The sequence below is a fragment of the Musca domestica genome, unplaced genomic scaffold (assembly GCF_030504385.1).
Source record: "Musca domestica strain aabys unplaced genomic scaffold, Musca_domestica.polishedcontigs.V.1.1 30, whole genome shotgun sequence".
In the NCBI taxonomy this organism is placed as follows: Eukaryota; Metazoa; Arthropoda; class Insecta; order Diptera; family Muscidae; genus Musca; species Musca domestica.
In genome coordinates this window covers 3,666,744-3,680,488 of record NW_026712300.1, presented here as the reverse complement: position 1 = coordinate 3,680,488, position 13,745 = coordinate 3,666,744, and the positions used below count along the sequence as shown (strand labels likewise).

The following is a 13,745-nucleotide window of genomic DNA, read 5'->3' as shown; positions in this document are numbered from 1 at the left end:
GTAACATTACACCCTTACCCTAAAAAAAATAATTTTTGCTTTAGTAAAAATTATTTTGCATTATTCTTTTTAATATAAATTAATTAACTATAACTCCATTTCTTTAAAACATTATTGTGGTATTTCTTGAATTTACCATTTATATCTATTACAGTATTGACTCCATCAGTACTAATGACTTTATATGGGCCTAAATAAGGTTATTGATTTTTTTTTGTCTATTCATTAATCTTAATAAAACTAAATCATCTTTATTTACTTTTAGTGGATTAGAAGTTTCGGTTTTAGTAATTCTTTTAATTTTAGATTTTTCCAAATATTCCTTAGATTTACAGAGAGAAAACCTAAGCCTTTGCTTAATTGCATTTGAATATTCTTCAATATTGTAAAATTTCGATTCTTTTATAATTTCATCATTGGGTAAATATGGCAGTTTTCCAAAAACTAACTCATAAGGAGAATAGTTAGTATCAACATGTGGTGTGGTATTGTATGCAAAGGCAAAATATGGAATCCAAATGTCCCAGTCTGCACTATTTGAAAAATTTAGTAGAAATTCATTAAGAACCCTATGAGTTCTCTCTACCGAACCCAATGTTTCATGGTGATAAGGAGTGCTAAATATTTGTTTTATTTCCAATAAACGACATACCTCAGACATTAACTGATTAGAGAACTCTGTACCATTATCAGACTTTAGTATTTTATAATTTCCATATATCAAAATAAACCTCTCTGCAAGAGTCTTTGCTACAGTCCTTGCATCTTTTGTTTCCATAGGACATGCTACTATGTATTTGGTTAAATCACATTGTATTGTTAGAATGTATCTGTAACCATTTGATATTCTCAGTGGACCTACTGTATCTATTGATACTACCTCAAAACTAGTTCCTGGTGTATCTGTTAATGTCATTGTTTCTTTTGTGTGTGTAGTTTGTTTATTGATTCTACACTGTGGACAGTTTAAAACATATCCTTTTATCATTTTCGACATATTTTTCCAAATGTAACGCTGTTTGAGTTTTAAAGTTGTGTTTCTGACACCTAAATGTCCTCCATGCGTTGAATCATGATACTCTGATATTAATTTTAATTGTGTATTTTTGCAGTTAATCCTTTGAAGATCTCGGTATATAATTATTTGTAAATTTGTGTTTCGTTCTTTCTGTAATTTGTTCAGTAATTTGAACTCTTCCATGGCCATGGATTTGAATATTTCATCATTTTTGTTCATTGCTAGCTCTTTTATTCCTTTTTTATTGGTTTTTGTTAACAGTTTCTCCAAAGACAAATCTATGTTCATTGGATTATTGCTGTAACTCACAGTTATTATGTCTTTTCCAATCTCAATTGCTGGTTTCTTCTTTTCTTTGAGTAGTGCAAACTTAAGTTTTCTTATATTTTTTATATCTGTGAGTGATGTACATTCCCAAATCAAAAGTTGATCAGGCTTTGGATGAGAGCTGTCATCATCTATAATTTTATTGTTTGAGTTTTTTTTGCTTAAAAGTTTTTGTTTGCTCCTGGTAATAGCAAGAATTTTATGGTCTCGTTCGGGTGTCGTGGGAATTAAAGCCTTTAAAGAATCGCTGTTGAGTTTTATTCTGGACAATGCGTCAGCATTTGTGTTCATCTTCCCTTTTTTATAAGCGATCTCAAAATCGTAATCACTGAGATCCATGCGAGTCCTTGTCATCTTTGAGGATGGATTCCGATGTGAAAAAAGTGATACTAATGGTCTGTGGTCAGTAACAACAATAAACTTTCTTCCATATAAATATGGTCTAAAGAAATTAATTCCCCAGTGTATAGCAAGTAATTCTTTTTCGATAACTGGTTTCTTCAAATCGTGTGTCGAGAGTGTAGCGCTGTCGTAGGAAATAGGCAAGTCGTTTCCTATTTCTCCTTGGGATAACACTGCTCCCAACGCATAATTAGATGCGTCCGTTGTTAGCACGAAAGGCTTTGAAAAATCTGGATATTGTAATATTGGTGGTTTCAGTAAACAATTTTTTAAAGTTTCAAAAGCTTTTTGGAACTCAGGTCTCCATTCAAATTTGTTGTTCTTTTTCAGAAGTGCATTCAAACTCCTTGCTTTGTCTGCAAAATTAGGTATAAATCGACGATAATAATTGCAAAATGCTACATATCTCCTCACTTCATCTGCGTTTGTAGGTACGGGATAGTTTTTTATCGCACTATCCTTGGCTGGATCAGTTCTTACACCTTTATCGGTTATGAGATGTCCCAGGTAAACCACTTCAGGTTGTAGAAAACTGCACTTCATAGCATTTAACTTTAAGTTAAATTTCCGCAATCTTTTAAAAACGTTGCACAAATTGTCGTTGTGATCTCTCAGTCCAGAGCCAAAAACGATTATGTCGTCCACATATAAAAATGCAGATGCGTCCAATCCACTGAGAGCTATTGTAAGCATTCTCTGAAAACTGTTTGACGATATCTTCAAACCAAAAGGCAAACGTTTAAATTGATAGTGACCATTCGTTGTTGAAAATGCCGTCACCGGGCGCGAATCAGTGTGTAAATTAATCTGATGGAAAGAACTCGTCATATCCAATGTGGAAAAATACTTTGCTCTTCCTAGTCGATCTAATATATCTTCAATTCTAGTTAACGGAAACTTATCATTCACAATTTTGTTATTCAGCTTACGGAAATCCACTACTAATCGCCATTTGTTCTTATCATCCTTTGACTTTTTTGGTACTACTAAAAGTGGTGAATTATATGGACTAACCGATCGATTACATCATCTCATAGTAACTGATCGACTTGTTTATTTATTTCTTCCAACTGCGTCTGCGGAAGTCTATAATTTTTTATGTATACTGGTAAGGAATCTGTTATTTGTATTTTTTGAGTGTAAAAATTGTTCACACTTAACGGCTCCCCAGGCAAATGAAAAATATCTTGAAATTCTTCAAGAATTGTACGAATTGATTGTATAGCGTATGGATCATTTGTGCCGATGTCTAATCCATCAAGTAATGTCGAAAGCCTTTTATATTTTTTTTTTTTTTCTTTTGTAGCTTTAGAGTAATATATATGGTAATTTTTTAATGAGTTAAATTGACAATTCAGTTCTTTTAACTTTACGTCTTCATCAGTAGTATTTAACACCTTAACATGCACTTTACCATTAGCAGGAACTAAACAATTTGCTAGAAAGACTCCTTCAGCTATTTCCTTATTGAGTATTATGCTATCCTCATCTACTTTCATATCAAGTGGTAATATCGTTTCCGATCTTGCAGGTATTAACAACTGTTTTTGCTGAACCGGCCTTGCATTCATTGGCACTACAATCTTTATTATTAATATTAAATGCTATGGTGTGTGTTTCAAAGTCTATTTTGCAGTAATATTTTGCTAAAATATCTCGACCAATAATTCCATCTGTATGTATGGGAAAATCATCTGCGACTACGTAAAAATCATGACACAATGTCTCTCCTTCAATTTCTAGCATAAGTTCTGAAGTCCCAATACATTGAATAGCTTCTTTAGTTATGCCAGTTAATCTTGCAGTATTTGTTTTGTTCACGTATGAAAATGTGTGTTTGCATATGGAGATATCAGCTCCGGTATCTATTAAGAACGTTAAACGCTTTTCCTTAGAATTCAACGAAATAAAAGCGTTTGTCATCAAAGTTACATTGAATATCCTTAATTTTGGGCCTCCTGGATGAATTCTTCCATCATCCGGCCGTCTGAGTTTCCCTGTTGACATATACATGGAAAAGCCTTATAATTTCTGACTTCCGTATGCTTGATTCTGCCATTTTTACCATTATTGTATTTCACATTGCCCTGTATATTTTTATATTCTGCATTCTTATTGTTGTTTCCTTGATAGTTATTGCGATTATTGCTGTGACCATTGCTGAGTTTTTTTCGGTCACCTGGATTTCCATAATTATCACTGCATCGATTACCGATATTGTATCGTGTATTGTAATTGTTTCTGTACGAGTTATTGTAATCGTTATAATTGTATATATAACTTTTTCTATAAGGTTTACTTTGTTCATTTGATCTATTTGTTCTATTTACAAAGAATACATCCTTCGTGTCCAGACCTAAACTTCTCTCAGCTGTAATACATCTTTGGGTCGCCTCATTTAAGCTTGAAGGCATATTAGCCAATAAAATTGGCTGATATTCAGTGTTAACCCCTATCATAAAAACATAATAACATTTAATGCCATACTCACATTAACTTTGTATATCGCATCCTTTGTTTCTTGAGACGGGTTCTTTAAATTCCCTATTTCAAAACGATTCAACTCATCACAAAGTTCAGATATCTTTTCCCTAAATGAAGTCATTGTTAAATGTCCTTGCTTAGTTGTTCCTAATTCAGTTAATAGCTGTTGTAGCGTTCTTGGGTTTGGATAAGCATCTTCCAGTGCCTTTTTTAATTGTACAAATGTCGTTGGCTTGTTTGAACGACCTAAAATACTCCTTACTTGGGCTGATAACTTGAAATTATAGATGTACTTAATGAATAATTCTTTATCTTGCTCTTGTAGCAAATCATGCAGCAATTCTGCTTGAGATATAAAGTCTTCTAAATATTTGAATTCGCCTTTAAATACATGCAAATTTATGCTAACCATTGACATGTGGAATTGTGCCATATTTACGTTATTATTTACTATTTCTTCTTTTATATTCAATTCATTAATTAAAACCGAAATTTCTATTTTCAATTCATTAAATCTCGCTTTTAAAAGATAATCATTCTCATCTTCACATTGGTAATCATTCACCGCATTGACCAATTCTTCTAATCTTCCTAATTTTTCTTCAACGTATTTTTTTGTAAAAATCTTATTTTTACTTTTCTTTAAATTCAATTTTAATTTTTCTAATTCATTAATGCATGCTTCTATCTCCATTTATATTATTTTGCAACTAATATTAATACTTAAAATAAATTGAACAGTGTAAACGATCCTTAATAAAAATTTCAAATTTAACGGTCGCTTAATATTGAACTAATGAGTACAGGGTTGCAAAAGTAGTATTTTTACAATGATGGTTACCAATTACTTTTAAACTAATTATTTATCAATCGGTTAACAATAATCATAATTTAATTTTGTTTTGATCGACATTTTGTAAATTCGTGGTGTAATCTTGTGTTTTTTTTTGAAAATTGATAAAAATGTGAAATTTAAATATTTTATTGTGCTTTGTGTGTGAAATAAATTTCTAATTTATATTTTTATGATAAAATTTTACTTTAATCGCATTTATTGTGTAAATTCTATGTTTTGCTTTTTGTAATTATTCCTGTGATGTTTCATCTGTTGTATTCTTCTTCTTCTTAAAAAGGAATAATGTTTGCATACCAAATAAAATAAAAAGAAATTTGGAAAAATTTTTATTTATGTAATTTTATTTTTCAATGTGGGTGTTTTGTGAACTTTTAGATCTCATTTGAGCTTCCACAGCATCTATTTGTAGCCAAATTTGTGTGGCTTTTTGCCAAGATGGTGGAGGATCTGCATTCACAGCTTCTTTGAGGGCTGCCAATTGTCGACGCAGGCGTACAATTCTGCCTCCTCTGCGGTGTTTAGGCTTTTTAGTAGGGGGAATCCGCGTCAGCTTTTCTTCTTTAATTTGCTGTTGGCGCTTGAAATATTCCTCCAGTGTCAAACTCTTAGGACCTTGGGGTAATGTGTCATGCATGACAGGATTTGCTGCTCGATGCCGTGTTTGGCAGGATCGTCATGTAATTTTGGCCTGCAACCTGTTGATGTTTTTGTGTAGACATGTATGTGTGTGTGGAAAATTGGGCCCTGCCTCAATTTGTTTGCCGGCGCTTACAAACGCCACTTGGCAGAAAAAGATGTTTTTTTAAATTTTTCGAAGGCACAACTAGTTGCCAGCGATTTTCAGCTCAATAAAAAGTGCTTTTTGATTTTTTTAATTTTACTAAAGTTTTAAAGCCGGTTTAGGCTCTTTCTAACTTCTGAACTTTATTTTCAATTTCATTGTCCCTATATATAAAACATAACGGATTTTGTTTTCTTAATATATCCTTAAAAATAACAATAACAATCCTTAAAACTACAGTACTTCACCCCCTGAGAGAGAATTGTCTATACAGGTCCAAAATATCGTATATCCCCCATATAACGGTACCCCCCGATATTCGGTATTTTTATGATTTTACCCACATTTTTCATCGGAATTGTCTGAAAATCCTCACAAGGAGTTCCTTGTAGGTACTTTATACCTCGACAGAGAATTATCTATGTAGGTCCACGATATCGTATAGCCCTCATATAACGGTACCCCCGATATTCTTTATTTTGATGTTTTTAGCCATATTTTTCAAGAGAATGGTCACAAGGGTTCTTTGTGAGCACTTTACCCCCCGACGGAGAATTCTCTATATAGGTTAACGATAACGTATAGTTCCCATATAACGATACCCCCGATATTCGGTATTTTGAAAATCCACACAAGGAGTTCCTTGTGAGTACTTTACACGCAGACATAGATTTGTCTTTATAGGTCCACAATATCGTATATCCCCACATATCGGCACCTTCTTATATTAGATATTTTAAATATTTTAAAAGAATTTTTAATGGTTTTTTTTTTTTTGTTTTTGAAAATTTTCTAATTCGTTCTAAATGGTGGAGGGCCGAACTTACTGCTTTTTTACTTGTCTATCTTAGGATGTAGTATCCATTACGAACTTCAAATACCAAATTCTGGTAAATAATGTCGCTAAAATCATCAAAATACCGAATATCGGGGGGTACCGTTATATGGAGGCTATACGAAGACGTGGACCTACATGGCCCATTTTCAATACCAAAAGTCCAGCTGACATAATACACATTTGAATAAAATTTTATCGGCCTACTGCATTTCGTTCGGAAGCTAGAATGATTTCCACAGACATTGATAAATCGACATAGAATTGTATGCTGATCAATAATATATATATACTTTGTGGGGTCTAAAATGTATATTTCGAGGTGTTACAAACGGAATGACAAACTTAAAAAATTATACTATGGTGGAGGGTATAATAATAGTACATAGAAGTTCTCGTTATGGCATGGCTCCCATATAACGGCATCACTCACTTTATTGTTTTTATACCCTCCACCATACATAGTATGAAGGGTATATAAGTTCGTCACTCCGTTTGTAACTCATCGAAATAATAATTTTAGACCCAATAAAGTATATATATTCTTGATCAGCGTAAAATTTATAGCGAAAAAGTAGAGAGGAGGTGTAGACGACGCAAAACATCGACTATAACTAACTCCGTAGGAGTGGGAAAGGAATTGAAATGTCCATCGGACGAAAGTGCCGCTTTTTATATTATATTTCGCTCCTCACATTCTACATTTACATTTATGTGAATTATGGATCGGTGATCCTGCAATATAAGTAATTATAGATGCGTAGCATCGGCTTTAATACTTGGCATTCAAAAGATGCCAGATGAACTATATGGGATTCCTCTTTGAAAATTAAGTACAGAGGGTCGTATAGCCATTGTTTATGCGAATTGAATTCATTTGCGTGATGAAGAAGTGTAGGCGATGGAATTGTTGTGTTTTCCGTGTGAAAACTGACCTATACCTTACACACGTATGGAAAAAGCATCCGTAGGGAAAGATGTGAGCTCAAGTGACTCAAAGTCCCCAGTCTTTTACCCTAATCTAAGGAGAATCCCTAAACAGAAGGTTGTAGAGGGGAGTTTGGCATTGGACCAGTAATGATCCAGCCGAAGAAAGTGTTCTGCGCTATCAATGAACCTAGTACGTTGGTACGTGACTCTGTAGCAGAATCTTCGGATACAGATCTGCACCTAATAGTCGGTCAACAGGACGAGAAGAAAAGGGATCAGGGTCGGCCAAACGAAGATTTGGCAATTGTGGAATTGTCGACAGAACCAGAGCATTAGTTTCTGCGTAGCATCCAATGGAGAACTGATACGAATGGGACATTGTTTACGGGAAATTTGTGAAACGGACAAATTAACCCCCGAGATTGAAGCTTGAACGTTATTCGAGCCTATACCCAATCCTTTTTGTATACGTTCAGAAACAAAAGATGCTTCTGAAGCAGGATTTATTAAGGCTCTAACTAGGTACGTAGAACCGTTGTGTACAATGTGCACTATAGCTGTGCCGAACAATATTTTTCTGCTCTGGGTGGTATGAAAAACCTGTCGGTTTGAAGACCCTGATATAATATTGGTAGTAGTTGTAGGTAGAGTTACCTGATCTGGACTTCTAACATTTGAAGTCGTCGGAGAGAAATTGAGGCGTGGCCTCGATGTGTAACAGCGTGTGATGCCGTTTATTGCATATAGTGCAGTTGTAAATGCTGTTGCATTTTAAAGTTTCATGTCCGTGAGACAAACAATTAAGACAATAGAAGTGTTTCTTAACTGTGCCGATTTTTTCAGGAATTTAAAGTATATGGAATTTATGACAAACTCTTAGATGATGCATTTGTCGTGAACAAAGCACACATGACTTAGGCGAGAATGTACGAGGTAACCTTGAGAAACGAGGGGAACTTTGGGCCGTGACGGAATTTGATGTATTCGTTGCACCATTCGTAGAAAGGAAACGTTTATCATTGTTTAGAGGTTCGACGTGATCGATTCCCCTAATGTCACGTAAGCAGGTCAGAGTTTGGATCCTTTCTGTAAGAAAGCGATCCAAATCTTTCTACAAAGACAAAGTAGATTTGTTCTTTATGCTTTGTTCCCAAAGCACCACACAGATCTTAGGTAACCTCTGAAGACACAGGAAAACTAGAATAGGATCCCAGTCTTTTGTCGACACACTCGTTTATGCCTCTTTGTAGTTTCTTTAACCCTGCACTAGTTTCCTTGTCTAAAACTGGAAGGTCAAAGAGGAGCTTAAGTTGGTGGTTCACCAAAATTCGAGGATTGTCATAAGTAGAGAATATTGCACTCCATGCTAGGTTAAAGTTTTTGTGTGTAAGCGTAAACTTGGACACAATTTCATAGGCATCGCCACTGGTTTTATTATTCAAATGGCATAAGCGCTCAATATGGGTTCTGCCGCTATTATTGATATATATATTTTCATTTCCACAGGATGTGAAAGATGAATTTTGGGAAGTTTCAGATCGATGCGGAGCATTCGATACGGTCGCTGTATCCTCGGAATGAGGTATTGAAGTGTTACCTATATGAGATTTTGGTGAAATTACAGTAGGTGACTAGCGTAGTGCACCTAACTTTCTATTAAGGGACGCTAGAATATTTAAAAAACATTTGTAGGTGACATCGTCGCCGGATGTAATGTGGTCCTCATTAGAATTTTTATCATCATATAGGTAATCGAGGCACTTTTTAAATTGGAATTTAACTTTATCCCATAGCGTTCTGACCTCAGCTCCTTGTAATTAAAGGATGTAAACATCGAGCTCTTCGTCCCGTTGGCAACAGAAATTGGCATCAAATTTTACCAAAGCATTAGTAGCTCGGATGAATATATCCAAAGGAATGAGCGGCATTTTTAATGCAAATCAGAAGCAGAGCAAATGAATAACGTTTACAAATGCAGTAGTAGAATACAAAAATGCACCGAAAATACAAGTATTCGCAACAAGTTATAATTCAATTTGCACGAGAATTCGTAAAATATTGTGAATAGGACACGTAATGTCAAGAAAGCCAATATCTATTTTATGAAAATACACTATTGTCGTGATTTTTCCCAATATCAATTGAGGTTCAACGTGATTAAACCACAAGAAATAAAATATACTTCTCTCTGTGTATTTAACAATTTCAAAATTTGTGGCAATGTATCTTAAATAACGCTTGCCGACAAAAATTTTCAAAAATGGTAATGGAGTTGAAAACCCCAAAAAATGATAAAAATCAGTAAAGCCGATTGTAGGGTGCACAAACCGTAAGTTGTACTCTACCAATAGTTCAAAGTGAAACAATAAACAAAACAGTTTTCTCGAAAAAGTTGCAAAAATGTATATTCATATTTGTATTAAACGTTATTTAATAAAATATTGCTATGCATATATATGTATGTATATACCGAATGTAGGGTGTATTGTATCGGAGATACAAGCAAAATTTATTATTGGTTGATATTTAAAGAACTCAACACAAAATTTTATTGGAAATGTCACTTTCAATTTTTCAATAAATATATTATGATAATTGATCGTGAATACGCCTATTGTATGTGATCAGCTATCATTTATCAGTGAGTGTCACTATTGTAATTTACACGAATGTGTAAACAAAACGGAACCAACAATCAGCACTGATGACAATAATTATTCTTTTATATTGTTATTGTTGTGTTTTACAAGCTTAAAATAAGATAAAAAACACAGCAATAATGTATATTGAAAACAGTAGTGCAAGCAAAAAATATAAAAGAAATGTGCTAATAATGAAATTATTAGGCAAAGAGAAGCACAAAATTACTGGTTGTGTATGCGATTTGTTGTAAACAAATCGAATTGTGACACTAGTGAAGTTTTATTGTTTGGGATAAATGCCGACGGCAATCTCATAAGAGACGGACGGACATACAAACTTGTTGAAAACGACCGAAGGCTTTGTTTTGTTTTATTAACCGATATTGTATCGTGTATTGTAATTGTTTCTGTACGAGTTATTGTAATCGTTATAATTGTATATATAACTTTTTCTATAAGGTTTACTTTGTTCATTTGATCTATTTGTTCTATTTACAAAGAATACATCCTTCGTGTCCAGACCTAAACTTCTCTCAGCTGTAATACATCTTTGGGTCGCCTCATTTAAGCTTGAAGGCATATTAGCCAATAAAATTGGCTGAGCAGAGCAAATGAATAACGTTTACAAATGCAGTAGTAGAATACAAAAATGCACCGAAAATACAAGTATTCGCAACAAGTTATAATTCAATTTGCACGAGAATTCGTAAAATATTGTGAATAGGACACGTAATGTCAAGAAAGCCAATATCTATTTTATGAAAATACACTATTGTCGTGATTTTTCCCAATATCAATTGAGGTTCAACGTGATTAAACCACAAGAAATAAAATATACTTCTCTCTGTGTATTTAACAATTTCGAAAATTATATACAATGTACCGTAAAATACACGAAATTTGTGGCAATGTATCCTAAATAACGCTTGCCGACAAAAATTTTCAAAAATGGTAATGGAGTTGAAAACCCCAAAAAATGATAAAAATCAGTAAAGCCGATTGTAGGGTGCACAAACCGTAAGTTGTACTCTACCAATAGTTCAAAGTGAAACAATAAACAAAACAGTTTTCTCGAAAAAGTTGCAAAAATGTATATTCATATTTGTATTAAACGTTATTTAATAAAATATTGCTATGCATATATATGTATGTATATACCGAATGTAGGGTGTATTGTATCGGAGATACAAGCAAAATTTATTATTGGTTGATATTTAAAGAACTCAACACAAAATTTTATTGGAAATGTCACTTTCAATTTTTCAATAAATATATTATGATAATTGATCGTGAATACGCCTATTGTATGTGATCAGCTATCATTTATCAGTGAGTGTCACTATTGTAATTTACACGAATGTGTAAACAAAACGGAACCAACAATCAGCACTGATGACAATAATTATTCTTTTATATTGTTATTGTTGTGTTTTACAAGCTTAAAATAAGATAAAAAACACAGCAATAATGTATATTGAAAACAGTAGTGCAAGCAAAAAATATAAAAGAAATGTGCTAATAATGAAATTATTAGGCAAAGAGAAGCACAAAATTACTGGTTGTGTATGCGATTTGTTGTAAACAAATCGAATTGTGACACTAGTGAAGTTTTATTGTTTGGGATAAATGCCGACGGCAATCTCATAAGAGACGGACGGACATACAAACTTGTTGAAAACGACCGAAGGCTTTGTTTTGTTTTATTAACACAACAATAACAATGTTCGGTATGTCACTTTAAACGTAATTCACAGTGTACATACCTTTGTTGTGGCGGCTAATTAAAATGTAAAATAATTAATTAAATGAGATGGTGGTGATCGATGATCCCTTTCTTGTTATTGACGATGAAGTCGTTGTATTCCTTGCCAAGGCAAATAGGCGATCGTATAATCCGACGTTAGCTGCGGTGCAGGGCTTTGTTGTTGGTTTTTCCTCGTGAAGGAACAAGACAGATCGTAAAATCCGGCTCGAGGGGCCAATGTTTGCGGAGCAAAAAGAAGTTTGGAGAAAAATGGACTGTATATTTTTCATAGAGTGGCTGTTCGTGGAACAATATTACCTTCTTACAAAGGGTTTTTGCAGTAGGAAGTAATCCTATGCGTGTTAGTACTCGTAGAGTCGGTAGAATACTGTAAAGGCGTCAACTACAAACGTCAATCCTTAGGAAATGTCATTACCTTTGACAATATACACGAAGTACAAAATCGTATTCAGAGGTAGTAGACATTACCTAAGGAGGAGAAAAATCATCCGTGATACAAATATGTAATATTAACGCAATTTAATGAAAATTTAATTTGAAATTAAACGTTCCGCCGGCCTTTGCAACATCTCACCGTGTTGCAAATTTACGTTAATGTTAGTTATTTTCGTGTGAGCTCGTCGAGCACGATCGTGCTATGCCTCGAGGAGGAACTGATCGTATCATGAAAACAATGGACAAAATAAAAAAAGTTAAAATATTGCACGATCGTGCAATGCCCGAAAAGGAACCGATAGTAACATGAAAACTGAAAGAATATGCTCGTAGAGCAGAATCGTGCAATGCCTCGAGAAGGTCCTGATCTTTTAAATGTTGAACTCGTCTTCGTCGCAACCGTCATTCTAAATTTTCCAACTCATATGAAAAGTAGAGAGGAAGCGAAAATGTAAATAGGAACGAACTTTGGTCAGAATGACAACAAAACCGTCCTAACCGGCTCTAGCGCGGCCATCAAACTGAGTTTTTTCCAAATTTATAGCGAAAAAGTAAAGAGGAGGCGTAGACGACGCAAAACATCGACTATAACTAACTCCGTAGGAGTGGGAAAGGAATTGAAATGGCCGTCGGACGAAAGTGCCGCTTTTTATATTATATTTCGCTCCTCACATTCGGTTACATTTATGTGAATTATGGATCGGTGATCCAGCAATATAAATAATTATAGATGCGTAGCATCGGCTTCAATATTTGGCATTCAAAAGATGCCAGATGAACTATATGGGATGCCTCTTTGAAAATTAAGTACAGATGGTCGTATAGCCATTGTTTATGCGGATTGAATTCATTTGCGTTATAAATGAAAAAAGGAGTCGTAGTCGATTTAGATGGTCGTTAACGAATATTTTCGTAGCAAGTAAGAGGACGAAGTGTAGGCGATGAAATTGTTGTGTTTTCCGTGGGAAAACTGACCTATACCTTAAACACGTATGGAAAATGCATCCGTAGGGAAAGATGTAAGCACAAGTGACTCAAAATCCCCAGTCTTTTACCCCAATCTAAGGAGAATCCATAAAAACATGGTTGTAGAAGGGGAGTTTGGCATTGGACCAGTAATGATCCAGCCGAAGACGGTACTCTGCGCTATCAATGAACCTAGTACGTTGGTACATGAACCCTGTAGCAGAATCTTCGGATACAGACCTGCACGTAATAGTCGGTCAACAGGACGAGAAAAAAAGGGATCTGGGTCGGCCAAACGAAGATT

The 13,745-nt window shown here is 34.3% G+C and overlaps 1 protein-coding gene across 1 annotated transcript; it reads right to left on the bottom strand.

Moving 5' to 3' along the window:
• Positions 1-3,690: 3,690 nt before the first annotated feature.
• LOC131803474 (TBC1 domain family member 5 homolog A-like) lies at positions 3,691-4,664 on the bottom strand. Its single transcript, XM_059124833.1, has 2 exons — positions 4,239-4,664; positions 3,691-4,179 (listed from the first exon to the last, which is right to left on the bottom strand). Exons 1-2 carry the CDS (start codon positions 4,662-4,664, stop codon positions 3,691-3,693), a joined length of 915 nt encoding a protein of 304 aa, XP_058980816.1.
• Between the last annotated feature and the right edge of the window lie 9,081 nt (positions 4,665-13,745).